Raw genomic sequence first — 18,874 nt, 5'->3', positions numbered from 1 at the left:
GGTATAAGTTCTCTCTCCCTGTCAGAAGGATATGACATATTATTAAATCTAGCTCTATACAATATAGCTGCACAAACCACTGGACAGAAAATTGCAGAAATAGTAGTCAATCATTTTCAAAAAACTGTAAAGAATTGTAACTCTATAATTTTGTGCATGTCTATCCAGTAAATTGAACTATATTGTTATGTTTTAACAACTATGTGAATGATTAGAAAAGGAAAAATAGGAGCTAGAGAGAGAAAATAAAGATGTTACCAATAGCAGAGCAGAGCAACAAGTACTAAGGTGAAGAATAACATTACCTAGTGATTGACTTTAGAGTTTCTTAAAATTCTGCATGTCTGAGGAAATGGTTACTATTTAGGAGGAAACAGTAGCAAATAATAAAAACTATAAATTTAGGTATAAAAACATCAAATAAAATTATCAGCTAAATTATTCTTTCCTAGTAAGAAAAGGAAACTAATGAATTTCTTTCATCATACTGTATATAAAATATAGTAATACAAAAGGGCTTACATCAGCAGAATCTAGCAATTTTTTACAAGTGGCATCATTTATCTGAAAGTATTTAGAATATATTTAGGTACTTGAGAACATATTTTGACCTTTTCTCTCCTTAAGAGTTATAAAAGGTCTAATTCAGAAGATCAGATTTATGAGAAACTCAGTAAGCTGACTTATAGATCACAAAGTGAATAAGCAAAAGCCATAAATTTCTTAATTCTACATTACAAGTTAGAAACCCAAGTCTCAGCATCCATAAAATACAAAAGCAGTGAGGAGTGGTGCTCTGCAGTGGAGAACCAGGCATTCTACATATTAATGTCAGGTCTGTAACTGATGACCATGTTTTGTTTTTTAGTCAAATAGTTTTCGTTTTTAGGTTTACTACCAGCACTGAAATTTAGACATACCAAGAAGGAAAAACCCTACCTAGAAGAAGTTGTTGCTACTTTAGAAAGTGTGGCTACCTGACTACCAATATTTAACATTTGAGGAGTGGCAGGCGGATGAAGTCCACTCTTAGGTAGGTCTTCCAGAGAACTGTTAAACCTAAGTTCAGAGGTAAAAGAAACAAGGCAGAGGAAACATTAATTAAAAGTACAAAAGGCATTCAGCATCTATACAATCTTTTAAATGTACACTAATTCAATTCTGAGGCTATCACCAGGTAGTTATTTTTAAATTTCATATCTGCAAAAGTTTCAAAGCACAACTAGTACTCTCAAACACCACAAAATATGAGCTGTTCTCCCCACCAATCCTTTAACAGGGCTATTTCCATGTGATAAAAGATACACACAGGGAAATCTCATTCATAGAACACATATTATGAATACTTTAGGAAAACTCTGACTCTAAGAAATTAAGATGTCCAATGCCCTATATAGAAAGGTCAGATGCAACTTGAGCCAGCTTTGCCTGTACTATTTTCACTAAACAGGACTCCAGCACTTTCTGGTACAGCTGCCCAAATGAATGATGAGAAAGAAACCAGAGACTCCCTTTCAAGTCAGAATGCAGCATCTGTAGCTCTGAAATTGTGTGGCTGTTGCTTATTTTTATGTAAACCAAGTATTCTATTCAGTCACATAGTACATGACTACATGCAACTGCAATGATCTGAGTGTATTTCACTTGGTTTTTTTGATACCTATATCTTTTTTTCTTCAGAATAACAGAATTAACTTTAGAATTATTGCCAAGTAAAGCAAAGAGAAAAAAGTATCAGGTTCAAAGAAGATAACAACATATAATATATGTGGGAAGGAGACATGAAAAATACAAAATTATAATTTTCTTTTAAAGTATATGGATAAAAAATAGAAGAGTAAGTCACTTTGTATTGATTTTTAAGTGGAAAATAATACTAAGGTGAAGAAATGCGAAAGGAGAACCTATATTTGTTTATTTAGAAGTAGTCACACCTTTACTAAAGTACTGAAGGAAATGTATGCAGTTTAAGAGAAGTATCACTGTAGAACTATAATATTTCAAGTAGAGAGAAAAAGTTAAAATATGAAATATTCTGCAACATGAGTTAGCAAGTCATGGACCAAAGGCCAAATATGATCTGCATCAGACTTTGTACAGCCTAAGAGTTAAGAATGGCTTTCATATTTTTCATTTTTAAATCAAAAGAACATTTCACATAATTTCACACATGAAAAAACACAGGGAATTCTAATCTCAGCATCCATAACTGATGTTTTATTTGAAAAACTCTACAGGTTATGACTACTTTCATACTATAGACAGTAGAGTAATTATGACACAATACACAGCACACATTTGAAGTATTTTAATACCTGGAATTTTGGAGAAAAAAACTGCTGAGCCTTGTCCTCTAGAAAGCCTCCCCAAACAGCCATCAGAATAAACTTTCAAAAGTATACATTTTGTTACAGCTGTTGCTAGAATGTCTGCTTGGGGGACAACCCTGATCTTGGTTGGCTTGTGTTCTGCCATCTCATGAAGTGTTCCTCTCTTTCACTTGCTCAGTGAGACATCCGGCCTTCCCGTCTTGAAACAAATTCTGTAGTTTCCCACGGCAGGACTCCAGTCTCCTACCTCCTGTTTTCTAACCTCCTGCTCTCCCACACCCACACTAAGCAGCTCTCAGACCTCTGCATAAATGCTCAATTCTCCATGAGACTTTCATGGCTCCCCACACCAGCCAAGGCTGTCACATACTTGCACCAGTTTCATACACTGTATCTGTTTTTGGTTAGAAGCAGCTCTGATTAGTAATACATCTGCAGCAGCCTAACTTGCTTCTCTGTTGCTTAAATGAATTTTCATTTCTCACCAGAGTAACATGAGGATATGATGAGTTTCTCCTTCCCAGATATGTCCAGAATTGGGTTGTGGTATGTTGGCCTGCTTTTCTTAAAAATGAACAAAGAGCTATGTGAGTATCGTGTCTTCCTTTGTACTGTGGCTACATTTTTTAACATGGACCCATATAAACACTCTGTCCAGGCAATCAGGTATGATGTCATCTTAATAACTAACCATCACTACAGTCCTCTAGGACCAAATGAGTGGGATTTTTTTCTACCCCCCCCCAGTCCTGACAGTTATCAAATAATATTGGTATGTCACATACTGTAGCTCCTCCCTTTCCTGAAAGTGTCAACTGACATCTCTCTCCTTCTTGCATTGGATGTTTTGTATCCATTTAAAAATGCTATAGATTCTCTTTTAAAAAATTTACCTTCTATTTTCCTACTTTTACAGCCAAATTTTGAACTAACAGTATATCATCAACCTGTTATACTTCAACCATCTCAACTGTGCTTTAAGCTCCAACACTTTATAAAACTGTATTTTCTTCGTCACCGGTGACCTTGGATAAGTCTGACTTAAAATGGGTATTCATCATTTTTTACTGTAGTTAAAAAAACCCCACATATCAAAGAATTTAACTATCTTAGTCATTTTAAGTGTTCTGTCTAGTTAAACATATATCCGTATTTATGCTATTGTGAAACCGAACTCCAAAACCATTTCATCTTGCAAGTCTGGAACACTCTGCCCATTAAACAATTTCCTTTTCTTCTTCCCTCAGCTAATTTAGGTAACCAGCTAATTTAGGTACATACTGTGATTGTCTAGGGTTTTGTGCACATTCCTCATTTCACTGAGTCTCACCAGAACCAAATGATTACCCCTCCTCCTATCTTCTGCACCACAGCCCCACACACATCTTTTTCTGATCTAGATCCTATTTCTTAGTATCCTACCATTACTAGTAGAGTGACATAATACTCCTTCATAGCTTTAAATATCTTCTTCACACTAGTGTCCCAGATTTATAAAACTCAAGCTCAGCTCTCTATGTGCAGCAGCCAAAATTCTGAATGATTTCTGAATATTTTAATAAATGGATCATAGCATAAGTGAATTAACTCTTCTCAAATGAACTCTTAAGACCTTTCCCAAAATGTGTTCTTCCAATTGATGTGTTTCCTCTTTCTAGAAACCTGATTTTAAAAATCTTTTACCACTCTTCACCACCTAAAGCCATCCATCTCCATGTCCCAATTACCTTACCTCAAAACTGTATCTTGGATGTATCCCACTATTACACCTTCCCTTCTTTTTTTGGTTCCGGGAATTGAACTTATGACCTTGCGCTTGCCAGGAAGGCACTTATACTGCTGAGTTAAATGCATCTCCCCTTCTCATCTAGATTATTATAAACACTGTCTAACACCAGTGATTTGAGAATTGTGTTTTCATTACCCTCTTGCTGAATCCTGCCATATGTAAATCCCTGTTTTGTCTGGCATGGCCTAGGACAGCCAGAGTGCCTTAAGCAAAACAAAATGAAACATTTTATGGTAATCATTTAACCTTGCAAAGGACTCTCACTGAACTTAGCATAATATCCAAAATCCTTAACATTCCCGATGCACTTCTCAAGTATCTTCCCACATTGATTTTCGTTTTATTCCTAAAACGAAGCTCCACTCAAAATAGATTATTTTCCAATGGCTTGAACAAAATCCTTCCATAATTTAGGCTATTATTAATTATAACATTATTGATTACATTTTAGTTCAGTATTTAACTTATAGGTTATATTTTAATAATGAAACCCTGCCTCAAAGACAAGACAAAAACAAAACAAAACAAACAAATAAAAAAAAGTGAGAAAGAGTATAGAAACTGTCTTCAGCAGCATAAAAACATCCAAGCCAGGTGTAGTAATGCATATCTGTAATCCCAGAGTTCTGGGAGGCTGACACAGGAGATCTCAAGTTCAAGCCTACCCTAAAAAACTCAGAGATACCATGTCTCAAAACTAAAATTAAAATAAAGGGTTGGGATACAATTCAGTACAAAAGCCCTGTGTTCAATCCCCAATATGGAGAAGTAAAACACAGTGAAACTTGTAGTCTCCAGTTAAAAATTAAATGCCACTTTTTTCCATATAAATGTGATAAAATATTAGTGACATATTTCTTTACTTGCAAGTTTTCAATAGCAGACTAAGTTCACAAATCTTAAAATATGTATTTTATACCATGTGAAGATGGAAGTGAACAAAATGTCCTTCGTATTTTCACTCTTCCATAAAGCAAATTTTCAGGTAGTAATATTGCTAAAGCAGAAACTAGAAGTATATCAAGGTTATGCTTGGATTCTGCCTTTTAGGGGTTCAATGACATAGCACAGTTATTTATTTTAGCCAAAGAAAATGGTAGTCATCAAGAAAAATGAGTATCTTCTACTGGTTTTCTCACAATAAATATGTGTGGTCACTTGTAATTACGATTCCCTTCTATAAAGTTAAATAAAACTCAAGTGTGAAGTACTAGCACTTTGAATCACAGCTAACTTTATTAACTGATTTTAATCATCTTTGTGCTTTGGATGTGGCAAACAGAAGAGTATGCGTTTGGAACTAAAAGGAACTGAAAGGTTATGAAGTAAATTAACAAACACAAAAATACTATCCCAAATCATGTTTTTTGGGAGCAAAAAAAGGACTCATTTTTTTTTGAGAGCAAAAGGACCCTTCCTCCCTGTGCTGAGGGTGAAACCCAGCCTCATGCATTGTAGATAAACACTCTATCACTGAGCTATATCTCTGGCCCAAAGAATTACTTTTTTTTAGGAGCTTCACATTTACTGAAGCAAGGAAAAGATAGGAAAGCAAAAAGGGATATTGCGGAAGGAACTGGAACTATTTGTGGCTATATACTCAACTTTGTGCTTCACTCCCAAATTCATTTGTTGAAAGCCTAAAGTTGATGATACTAAGCAGGCAACTAGGTCATAGGAAATGGGAGTGGAATTAGTTTTTGTTGGTGGTGGTGTTATTGTTGTTTAGCATTTTAGTTTTTTAGTACTGAGGACTGAATCTAGAGCCTTGAGCATGCCTCACAAGTGCTCTACTACCTTATTCTCCAGGTAAGATTGGCACTCATAAAAGATACTGCAGAAAGTTCCTGTTCCTCCTGCCAGGTTAGCACATAGGAAGATAGCATTCTGTGAACTAGGAAGCAGATCCTATAAGACACTGACTTTACTAGAGCTTTGATCTTACACTGCTTGGCCTCCAACACCATGAAAAATAAATGTGTAATATTTATAAGTGACTCAGTTTGATAACTTTTGTTATAGCAGGCCAAATATTTATATTGGGAGAAGAGTTTTCTCTTGGCTGATATACTCTACTTTCTCTTACCTTTGAGACACTGCCTTAACTTTTTTCTGTGTCTCTTGTCATTCCCTAAAGTAGCTTCCCATTATTAAGTGTTCAGTCTTAATATTTTGTGAACTCAATTAGGATTTTCCTTTATCTCTATGGAGAAAATGTTCTATGAGGTCTAAAAACAAAACTGGCAAAGATGAAAACACTTTATATGTATAAAAATATAATATGCAGATTTTAACATATAATAGCAACTTAAAAACCATTTAGAACAGTCTCCTGATAGGAGCCTGACTTCACTAACTTGGGGGTCCTCACACTTACCTTAGCCCCTCTGTGTCAGTTTCTTCCCTGGGTCATTACCTACCAATGAGTTTAGAGACTTAATAGAGACAGTTTTGCATGGGTAAAAATTTCCTATTTCTTTATTTTTAAAATAGAATTATGAAAATCTGTATCTGACTCAGGATAAACAATTTATTTGGTAGTGTTGAGTCAATCTATCATCTATGTGGAAATGTGAGTCTGTCCGAATTTCTCACAACCAAAAGTCATTGGAAAGGCCATTGCAGCAATGCAAACTCCAGTGAGAGTGCTCTACTGCATCACAGAGCAACAGTCAAGTGGAAACTCTCTCTAGCTCTAGCTAGACAAAATGACAATTACCAACAAAAACAATCAACAACGAAAATAATGACCTGAATTCCTGTTTCTGTGCCAAGTACCTTCACATAAAATGTGCCCACTTTATTTTCCTTCCCTCACAGAGCTTACATTCAAGTGCCCAATTTCTTGTAACAGATCGTAAAGATTCTCAGCATCTGCTTACCTACTGCATTGTCAGGTGCAAATCCTTTTAGAAATCCCTCATTTCCTGGACGCTCATTTCTTCACTGCTTTGGGCATTTCCTAAACTAATTGATTCCTGTCCCTCTCAGCTCCAACAAACTATGGTTCTCCTACATCCTTATGCTTTCTGTGCTGTCCCTTCAGAGGCTTTTTCTCTCCTGCCTTATAATGCTCATCTGACACAGAAGAGTGAGTGTCCTCATCACTATTTCTAACAATCATCATCTATCCTCAAAACCCCAGACACAGAGGCCGTCTGGCCACACCACTCACTACTGACTGACCCACCTCACTGTCTAGCCTCTACCCCATTCCCCACCTGCTTCAGGTCCTGGCTCTCTGCCTTCCTCCTTACACATTTCTACAATCTTCCTTAATGATTTCAATGCTATTGTATTAAGTCACTGAACAATCAACTCGGTTAGTGAATTCTTTGATTTCTTCATTTTAGTGATGTATTTTGTGAAGATTAATCCTTAGACCAAAAACACTTCAGCCATATACTCTAAAATTACCTTTGCTTTTTCCTCCAACAAGTAAAATACATCTAAAACCTAAATGTTAAGCATGTTCCTTTCTCTCTATTGATTCTATTAGCTCTATTCAACTGAACTAATCCTTACCAACTGAATTCTACCAAATTCAATGACTTATCATTTTTCCATTCTCCAATCTATTTCTACAACCCTGCCATCTCTCCCTCTAAAATATAAATCCATTCAATTCTCTTCATTTCCACTGGCTTAAGACACTGTCTTCTCTTACCTGAACTATGGGAATACTTACTCAGAACAGTCTTCTGCTTCCATTATTCCCCCTTTACAATTAGTTTTCCATAACATTCAGAGTGATCTTTTAGAAACATATATCACATGTCACTGTTGCAACTATAATCCTAGAGTGTGCTTCACATTTAATTAGGAAAAAAAAATCTAAATTCTATGACACAACCTTCCAGGCAATAAAGGATCTGGTCCTCAGTTACTTTACTCATTTATCACACTTCATTCATAGTCCCCCCTCTCTAAGTTCCTCAAACTCCCTGAGCTGATGGCCATCTTAGAAACTGTGCTGTTTTCTGGGCCTACAGAGTGGCTCCTCCATATCTGCATGACTGACTTGTCCAGATCATTCCTGTTTTAGCGTAAATACCTTCCTCTTCTGTAACTAGCATCCAATGATCTTACTTTTATATCCCTTCATTATAATCGTATCACTGTACTTCTTTATAGAATGAATCATAATCTGAAACTGCATTTCCCTTTTCACTGTACATCTATTCCTATAATCCATGACAGCACTCTGACTCACCTATATAAACTGGTGCCCACATGCCTTATCCTCCCTGATCCAGGTGTTGCATGGGAGCGAAATGTTTTCATTCAAACTGCACATAATTACACTGCATTGTTCATTTTTTTTAACTAAATTTTGTCCACTTTCTTACATTATTAATACACTTTTGAAGAATGATCTGGTTAGAGAATGTGTATGCTATAGCTTCCTGCTTTGTATTTCCTATAAATATAGCCAGAAAGTTGTAAAAGTCTTCAAGCACCATTGATTCTTTAAACAGAATCTTTTAGCTAAATTCCTCAACCTGTTACAAATCCACCTCATTTCATTATTCAATTCAAAAAGATCTCAAGAGCTTTTCTTTGATGATTTGTTAAAATTAGTATTTCCCTCAATCATCCAAAATCTGTTAAGTTGGTTGTGATCTACCTCTGAGAACTTATTCTGGATCTTGGCAATTTTGTCTTTTTCCTTTCAATAGACTCCCCTCTGCTTTTAAGAATGCTTTCTAATTTTTTCCAAGTGGCCTCAAATTCAAATTAGTTTATGATTTACAAGTTTATTTTTTGCTTTTGTGAAAAGCAGTATGTTTGTGTCTTCCAACTCTTCTGTTTCCCATTCTCCAGGATTTAAAAAGTGCAGACAGTGTTACTTAGCAAATCTCATCTGTAAGTCTTCTGTGTATTCTGGGCTGTAAACCAGTGAAGAAAAGAAGACCAGAGAGAACCACTTAGAATGGCAACAATGCTTTTGAAAATAAGGAGAGGATGGGGAATGGGAGGGAGGGAGGGGAATGGGGAAAAATCAATCAAGTTATACCATGCAGAGCTACAAATTCTCTATAATGAATGTCATCATTATGTATACCTAAAAACTTAATTAAAAAAATCACTTGTTATCTTATATAATTCCCTCCAGGATTATAGCAACTAAAACTTTTCCAGTATTTGTCTCTATGCTTGGGTTGTTTGCTAACAAAGTCTTTCAAAAATGAGCACAATCACGATGCCATTTCTGCTTTTCGCTTTTTTTAATCTCTTAAATTAAGGTTTGTTGTTTTAGTCAAATATTAGAAGGATTTTTTTGAGAGGGAAGAAGTGGTAGATGTATACTTTCTGAACATCAACTAATGTGGATGCAACAGCCCTATTAAATGAATCACTGATTCACACAAAAGATATTTGACTCCACTGATACAACCTGAGAATAGATGATTCCATTGTTTGTTTAAAAAGTGTTACTTCTCTGTATTGAAACCTCAAATTCACTCTTTGCCTAACCAATGATATAAAGCTATATAAAGCCATTATAATCTTTCAGAAATCTCTAAATTTTTTCTTATGAATTACTAGAATACAAAAATAAAATATACAAGAAGAGTAAGTATGTAGCCCTAACTCCAGATTTTATGCTAGGCTTTACCACACTTTTTGATTAAGAAGGTAAATTTAGATTCTTTAGGAGCAGTTAGGTGCATTTGCAAGATGAACACCTATCATAAAGTCAGACACAGAAGCAGCACTCAACAAGTAACTTTTAATAGATATAAAATAATAGAAAAATATGAAAGAATACCTACATGGAATAACTGAGCCCGATTTTAAGATAAATGTAACATAGATCTTTAAGAAAAGGAAAATTAATGTTCGTATCTGTACCGGTCAATTGCTTTACATTATATCATGTAATACATTAGTTCAATTTCTTTTATAAAAGTTATATAATGAGCAAACCATCAGATAAACGTAGAAGCAGAACTTGGTCTCTGGAAACTTCAATGTGACTAAGATGTGTGAAGACTAAAATTAAAATTTCCATCATGGTGAAAAGTAACTATTATCAATGAGCCAAATTCATTATTCTCAAGTTGTAATTTCTTTTGAAATTAGGAAATGAAACTAGGCATTTTGTTTAATACTGTTTTAATACAGATAAATTTCTATTTTCTTGTTTAATTCACTAAAACAATTTTATTGTATATGCTTCTCTAAAGGCAAAAATGAAAGACTCCAAACAGCAACATGAAAAAAAAGTTACTGTCTGATAAAATTCTGCTTCTAAGGGATTTGGTGCATATTTGGGATTATGACAATCAGTTTTCCATGTTATAAACACTGACGTCTGTAAAGTCAAGATTTTTGTAAGTGGCAATAATTCAAGTTTAATTTAATAAAAGCAAACAAGAAATGCAAGAATTAAATAGAAAGTTAAACAATTTGAACCTGAAAACAAAGAATAGAAACTTATGTCCTTGCCTATAATTTTCAAGTACTAGTCTAGCAAGGAACTGAAGTGTAGTCGTTCCTTATGTTCAATAGATGGCGATGTTTACACGACAGTTTAACTAAGATCCAGCAGCAGAAAATGAAATCAGATCAAGTACAAATATTCCATATTTTACAATGGACAGAAATGACACTCTATCCCCTATTTTTGGACCCATGATCTTTTTCCTGGTTGACAATTTTTGTGAAATATATATGATGTTAGTTAAAAAGATTCTATTTGGCTTTTAAAAAATAATTTTTAAAAATTAAGAGTACACTGTGGAAGTTACTGGTGCTATCTTTTGGGGCAAGTATGATTTAATTTTTATCTCATAAAAATATGTGTGAATGTCACATGGGGGTACAATTATCACTTTCTCTGCATAGCTTATGAAGAAAGTAGTTCTGGGTAATAACTATATTAAAACATAGGTAAGGTTAAAGAGACTAGTATGTCTCTCATGTATGAAACAATAATGATCACAAAGTGGGATCATTTGGCAAACTGTTTCTTCATTAGTCTCCTTTATACTAGGATAATTGGATCTGAAAACTAAAAAAATTTTAAAACTTTTAGAAGTATTTATCTCAAAAATATTTATGTAAATTTTGCTTTTTAAGTTGTCAGCACAAAGGTGATAAGTTCCTGTTCCTGTAGTAAATTAAGATCTATTCTTTTAGTGCCAAATTTCATTCTGACGTCATAAACTAGAAGTCAAGTACACATTAGTGCTATAGAGAAGCCTATAAAAGGATAGTTTCCCTCCTAACCTTTTGTTTCACGAACTATAACTGTTGACCTAAGTTTAAATATTTTGCTAATAAAGAGTAACTCTCCCATTGCTAAGTACAATATTGTTCTTCATACTTTGAAAACTGGGAAGCCATAATCATGTATTACAATATATAACCATAATCTAAGGAAAATCAAAATCTATCATTCCTTAAGAAAAATGAAAGACTGATAAAAGTATTTTTATCCTAATTTTAGAGAAATTTTTTCATAAACTAAAATGCTACTTTATACCTACTTATATAAACCATACAAACATTTTAAAAGTTTAGCTAGGCATGGTGGAGCATGTCTGTAATTCCAGCACTCTAAGAGGCTGAGCAAGAGAACCACCTGGCCAACCTAGCAATTTAGAAAGGCCTTATCTCAAAATAATTTTATGAGAGAATGGGAGGAGAGAGAATGGAGAAGTTAAAAAAAATTGAGATATGTTATGTACATGTACCAATTTTCCATAATACGTGAAATTTTTACAAGACATGTAGTAGTAGAAAAAAAAATTTAAAAAGGATTGGGAGCTACAGCTTAGTACAAAGGTCCTGGATTCAATCCCAGTACTATAAGCAAATAAATAAATTGTACTATGTTTGGCAAAGTAATATATTTTAAGTACATATTTGCTGAGATAATTATTTTTAAGTGAAATTTTCTATGGCCTGTCACAATTCCCTATGCTGGTGGGCTACATATTATTATTTCTATTAAAAATGTTACTAATAATATGGTTTGCCTACTTTGTTTACTTAATTTACATTTATGTGCTCGGGATCTAACAGAGCCTGGAACATGCTAAGCACACACTCTACCACTGAGCTACATTCCCAGTCTTGTTTTTCTAAAATCACTACAGTATATTTTGAAACTTTAAATATTTCCTTAGTAGTGATATAATTTGGTTTTTCAGAGTAGTGCATTAAGCATTTTATATACCTATTTCTAAGATTAGTTATTTTCTCTTCCCAGGAGTCACCTTGCCATTCATGCTAAACACTCCAAAAACACAAAGGAAGTAACATTCAGAAACAAATGATCATTTAATGAAAAAAACTCTTCCAAACTACTTAATAAAAAGTAACAGGGAAAAGTGTTAACTTTGGGTAACTAGATTACTCAAAGTATAGTAATTCTCCTTTCAAGCAATGTATGGATGGTTCTACTTTACAGTCACTATTAATACTCTTAATATTTTCTGTAACTGGAATATTATATACCAAGCTATTGTCAACTATCCTAAAAGTCAGCATTTAGGGAACTGAAAAAAAAAAAGGCAACTATATACAATAAATAATGTACCAAATATGGCAAGAGAGGCTAAAATGCTTTCATAAAACACAGACAAATATCCAAAGTGGAAAGGGAAGCATCATAACAGAGTTAACAGCAATCCTTCAGTTGGGACCAATGTGGTGGTTCTACTTAAGAATGATTTTCTTAAGTGCTAATCTGTCAAATTAGTGCAAGTACAGACGGCAGGCAATGTACATTATGGACTGAATGTGCCCCCCATTCATATACTGAAGTCCTAGTTCCCAGTGCACTGAATTTGGACACAGGACCTTTGAAGTGGTAATAAAGGTGAAAAGAGGTCATAAAGGTCAGAATGACCCAATTCAGTATATTAGCATCCTTATGAGAGGAAAAGGAAAATAAAGATTAAGATGCTGAGTGTATCCTTTTCAGTGACCTGTCTTACACTACCCTTTCCTGTGAGCTCGCAGAGTGAGCCACTGCAAGCCAGGAACAGAGACTTGGTCAGAAAACAGTGCTGGCATCTTGATCTAGGACTTGTCTCCAGAACTAGGAGGAAAATAAATGTCCATTGTTTAAGTCATTCCTCTGTATATCTTGTTGGTACAGCTGCCTTGTATAGTACTTTCCTAGGTTAACAAGCAGATTAACAGAGGTGAGTTGTTCAATTGTAACACTCACCTTCAAGATGAGTCATGCAACACACAAGCCTTTACTTACACAGCTACAGGGTCACCCAGGAAAAATACAGTACTGTGTCTTTTCTTCCTTTACGGAGTTCCTTCTACTGACACATAGACCAATATTCATAATACAAATCACAAAAGGAGACACCACAAGAGGAATTTGTTTGGTGGTCTGTTAGTTCTAAAGGGAAATGATTACTTTCACTGTGAGCAGCTGGTGGGGTGAACAGAGTATGCTGTTAATAAGAATGTGCACCTGGAGTTAGGAGGAGGAATAAAATCCTTTGAAAGAAAGGTGCATGCACTCAGCCCAGTCACTCTCAGTAGCACACCACAGACATTTTGGATTGGGGGTTCTTCATCCGTAGGATGAACTCTGAATTGAAGACATTTAGGATTCTCAGCCCCACAGCAGCACCCTGTCTTGCATGACTGCATCATTGCCTGACACATTTCTCAACACCCACAGCAGCAGCATCTCCTCTGGCAGAGGACTGAGGATTTTTTTTTAAGTACTGGATTTGAACTTATGACTTTCACATTGAGCTATATCCTCAGCCAGCCTCAAATCTTATTTTTTTACTTTGAGACAGGCGTTTTCTGAGTTACCAGGTACTTAGACTGGGCTTATACTTGCAATCCTCCTGCCTCAGCCTCTCAGATTTCTGGAATTACTATGGTAATCCACCATGCCTGTTCAGGAGGAAAACTTAAGGGTGTGAGGAAAACAGCAGATGTGTTAAGAGAAAACTTATTTAAAGTGACATATTAAACAGCTAGTATATATCGGGAATACTGCATATGGAAATGATAACATGCAAATGATAATATCATTTTGAGTACTGCTTTATTTCTGTGTTTATTATTATACTTCCTCAGTCCTAGTCTCATTTTGAGCTTCTCATTTCATTGTTTCATACTACAGCTCTCACTATATTTGATTTCTAAATACCTTTTCCCTACCCATTTCTCCTCAACAAATCCTCTTCACTTGGGACAAAGATAAGTAAATGCAGGTTTGCTTTCCTGTATCCTTTGCCTATCATTTGCTTTAGACTTCCCTACATGGTGTGCTTACAATCAAGGTTAAAGATTTCAGGAGAAGGGACGGGAAACAGTAAAGAAAGGAAAAATGATGAGACAAATAAAGGACCACGGTGAGGAGAACCTGTGCAGCTGTGTCTAAATTGGGACATAAACCACGGTGATTTTGTTATGTGTCAGGTTCTCTAGAAAACAGACCCCAAGACAGAATTTAGCATGGAGGCTGCTTATCAAGAAGTACTTCTAGGGGCTGGGGATTTAGCTCAGCAGCATAAGCGCCTGCCTTACAAGCAGGCAGTCGTGAGTTCAATCCCTGGTACCGATAAAAAGGAAAAAAAAACAGTCGTGAGTTCAATCCCTGGTACCGATAAAAAGGAAAAAAAAAAAAAAAAAAAAAGTACTTCTAGGCCAGCCGTGGCAATGCACACGTGTGATCCCAACACTTGGGAGGCTGAGGCAGGAGGAGCACCTTCAGGCCAACCTGCACTACATAGCAAAACTCTGTCTCAAATATAAAATAAAATTTAAAATTAAAAGAATTTTAAAAAAAGAAGTGCTTCTAGGATTAATAGATTTGAAAGAGAGCAGAACTGGGCAGACCCTAAGCTGTCTGCCATTCAGGACTTAGGCAGCCTCAGCCAAATCCAGGGCAGCTCTGGAGCCAGAACAGCCATTCCAAGGGTGCCTCGTTGGGTTACAAGAGCCACATTTTCCACTTCCCCAGCCCCACCCAAAAGCAAACCAACACGTGAACACGGGCAGCAGAGGGTTCCAGGAAGGCTGACTGCCCACCACATTACTAGCAGAGGTGGTATCATGTCTTCTCCAAGATGGCTGGGTGGGTATCACAGTGTCTACCACAGATTTAAATTCACATTTTAAACAAGCAGAAACTCAGGAAAGAATGATCAAGTTAATTTACTTGGTTAAAAAAATTCCTAGAATGGAATAAATTTCATCACAAATAGTGCATGTTAGGAAATTTTCAGACATCCAAATTTCCTTTTTGCATGATATCATATGTGCTCTACAGTGTTTCTGTTTGTGTTCCCTACATGTATTAAAAACATAGTAATATTTATGCCTCCATTTTCTGGGCCTTCTCAATTCAAATTTTCCAACCCTGAATGGATCATAATCAAGGCTGGCATAAGAGGTATGCACTTTATTTAGAAAGTTGGCAAACCCCTCTAGTGCTTCATTTTCTACTTTACTTGAAAGTGGTTAGATATGATAATTTCCTACCATGAATGCTGAAGACAGTCATGAGAACGTAAACTCTTTTCCTGCTTGCTTAAGGATCTCGAGCTTATTTCATGCTTCCTCTCCTACACACTCAGGCATACGGCTGAGCCAAGCCCTGGCCATGCTCACTCCACACCTGCTTCCTCTGCTCACACACTGCCCTCATCAGCACACAGCTGACTTCTGTTCATCTCTTCACAAGCCCACATAATCTAAACTAATCCTGTCTGATAAACCACATTTCTCTCACATTAACTTACTTTTTTACTTTGGTAAGGAAACTACCTCAGATCATCTTGTTTATATATTTGTCTGTTATCCACTGCTGCATTCTTAGCACATGGATTAGCACCTGACATTTGAGTATTCAGCAATTACTTAAAGAATGAACATAGACAAAGAGTAGACATTTAACGATTCATATGATTTTGAATAAAAATCAAAAACAAAGCAATTGAAAAATTATTTGTATGGATAAAGCCATTTATTCTTTATTTTCTGAATGATTTTGAATAACAGAAGAGGTTGCATGTCTGTATCCTAATATAACTTATTAAATAAGCTGTCTATATATCTGAACCTTATTAAATAGCATAATGATATACAAAATAAGTATGTTTCTGTTTACACCAATAACATGGTTTTTGAAGTAACAAAAATATATTTAACTGTGTGTGAAACACATTCTATCTTTTGACTGGTAAAACATTACCCAAGAAAAGTTAAAATTTCTTAAGGGCAACTCCCTGATTTCATATAATAAGCCTACAATAAGGTCTGAATAAGAGAGACAAACAAAAATAAGCCATAAATTAAATCATTAGGCCTAAAAATAATATCTCTGCATGAAGTTTATACAATTTTTGGCTAGCTTTTAGATAGAAATGTAAGATATCTTGAAAGCTTCACTGAATTCAGGAATTTAACTTCTGGCAGGATCAAAAGGAATGAATGTCCTTCATGATCCTGGCTGAACAGTTACCCTTATCCTTACCCTCAAATATGGATCATTTCAAGTCCACACTTTCCACAACACATTAAATACTTTAATTATGAAAAGTATCAAAGTCTTATTTTCAACTGGACTTATTTCAATATACAAAGTTGTACACATTCTCTTCTCTGTAGTAAGGAAAATGCTTTTGTTTATCTAAGACTCTAGTTCTTTCAGTTCTGCAGTTATTTTAGAAACTTCATTCTTGACGGAAAATACTATGCTTACTCTCCCACATCATGTATTCTTGTGTGACTTTAATTTGATTTTCTTTCAGATATTATCTTTTGTGATCAAGAAAGAATTATTAGGACTTTGAAATCCTGGTCTAAAAAGGAGATTTTCTTACAGAGGCCAGAGACACAGTAATAACTGGGACTGGTGTCAGGATCATAAAAGCAACAGCAGGCAAGATCTCTTTGCATCTGAATGTCTGGCACAACAACAACAAAAAGAGACATTTATATATCATGAAGTACAGTAAATTTTAGAATTATTTTTAAATGCATTTGGCAGGTCAATTTTTAAATAGCAGTGAATTCACAACTGAAATGAATATTAGTTTCTCCAAGTTATCAGACAGTTCCAGTCTATGGTAGCATTAAAGTATAGAATGCCTAGAAAAATAAAAATAAATCCTTGAACACAGGTAAGAAACTTCAGTAATCATTTTCACATGAAGAACACTTTCATGCTGCACCACAGTCTAGCTGGATCTTATATTCTAAGCACACATTTAAGGTTGTTACCTTAAATAATGTTAACAGTTCAGGAGAAGAACAAAACAAACAAAGGCCTTTGTCATGTTTTATACATACACTTCAGTGAAGCCATCAAACTAAAAATCTTGTCCAAGTGAAATGCCATGATAATTATTTTACCTGCTACTGTAACAAATCCTGGACGATACAGTTAATAGCCTCAAGGAAACAGAACAAGTATAAAGCTAAGTTAAAGGCAACTTTATTACAATACTTTTCCAAATTCAAAACGCATTCATTACTGAATTTAGATCTAATATATAATACATTATATTACAAGGAAGAAAGCACTTCTGGTCAGGTATTTAGCTTCCACATATTGCCAAAAAACAGCTTCCTAGAGATAGCAGCAACACATAGTACTTTATAACACTAAGTAAAGTATTTCTCTGGTAACTCAGAATCATTCATATTATAATTTATTTTATGTTATTTTCCTCTAACTTAAAAACCAAGCACAGCTATCTTTCCTTACCTTACTAGTTAACATCTGAAAATTCACTATACCATAAAAAAATTCAATAGCTTATGTATAGGTTTCTTAGTAGAAAACAGGATTTTGAATCTAACCAAACCAAAAGAATATTGTTATATTCTCATTGCAAATAGCAGAGTTCTCTTCTTTCTTTTAGGGGCCTCTTCTTCACATTGAAGAAGCCATCTTGAATAGAACCTGTTTTAAAGGCTACCTAAACCCACAATGAGTTTCACTAAGTAGAAAAATCTCTTTATGCTTGTCTCCTTGCATTTGTTTACATAAATAATTTATAATCAATTCCAAACTATCCATAGTAATGAACTTAAAAATGATCTTGGGATATGTAATAACATAAAGGACATATTTTCCAAATTAGACAAAGATATCTGTTCATCTACCTTTGCTTCAACCAAACACATTCAACTTACAAAAATTCCTTTTCCAGTGTTATCATAACAATGGAAATGTGTAAAATCCACTGATTATGTCTAATCCTTTCATTTTTTTTTCTTTAGTTTTATATTTGTGAGTTACCAACAAGCACATGTTTATCATCCTCAGTTTCACAACAGGAAATTGCTAGAAAAGTATAGAATAGAAAAGGTTCTATTTTTCCAGAAGGCAAATAAACACAGATCTTGCTATGAAGTTGAAAAAGAAAAAGTGAATGAAAAGGTGTGTGCTGGCTGCTTGGGGGCAAGGCTCATAAATCACTGTACATTAAGAGCACGAGCTGAAACTTCATGGTGCCAGTCACGTAATTTTGTGTATTTGGGACTAAAGACGTGAAGGGGTATCTTTTCCCTGTGGAAATAAAAAAAAAAGAGTGACAGAAGAGTCATAAGAAAGAGAAAGGACTATATACCAACTCCACCATGCAGAAAACATGCCTTATAAAAGCTTAATTTCATGTAGTTGTTTTGTTAAATAGCAAGTGTTTAAAGATAGAACAGTTTTAGAAATACAGAAATTAATCTAAAGAGTCCTTGGGAAGCAACCATTTTATATCCCAAATAAAGTGACTGAAAGACAACATAGCTC

The 18,874-nt window shown here is 34.9% G+C and overlaps 1 protein-coding gene across 18 annotated transcripts in view; it reads right to left on the bottom strand.

The window, feature by feature from the left end:
- The window catches only part of Pdlim5 (PDZ and LIM domain 5), a 215,361-nt gene that overhangs the window by 54,838 nt on the left and 141,649 nt on the right, over positions 1-18,874 (bottom strand). For 4 of the 18 annotated variants that reach the window (XM_003472097.5, XM_063247290.1, XM_023566023.2 and 1 more), the window contains one exon: positions 17,542-18,637. The exons of 13 other annotated variants lie outside the window; for them this stretch is intronic. In XM_003472097.5, the coding sequence (XP_003472145.1) occupies positions 18,544-18,637 (94 nt within the window). In that variant the 3' untranslated portion in view covers positions 17,542-18,543. Of the gene's footprint in view, positions 1-939; positions 1,060-2,815; positions 18,638-18,874 lie in introns of those variants that run through there. One more of the 18 variants, XM_023566022.2, reaches the window with a different exon arrangement.

The sequence above is a fragment of the Cavia porcellus genome, unplaced genomic scaffold (genome assembly GCF_034190915.1).
Source record: "Cavia porcellus strain 051 isolate PalLab524CR breed Dunkin Hartley unplaced genomic scaffold, mCavPor4.1 scaffold_4, whole genome shotgun sequence".
Lineage (NCBI taxonomy): Eukaryota > Metazoa > Chordata > Mammalia > Rodentia > Caviidae > Cavia > Cavia porcellus.
Note: the sequence above shows the minus strand (reverse complement) of the source record. Positions and strands in the feature narration are given on the sequence as shown.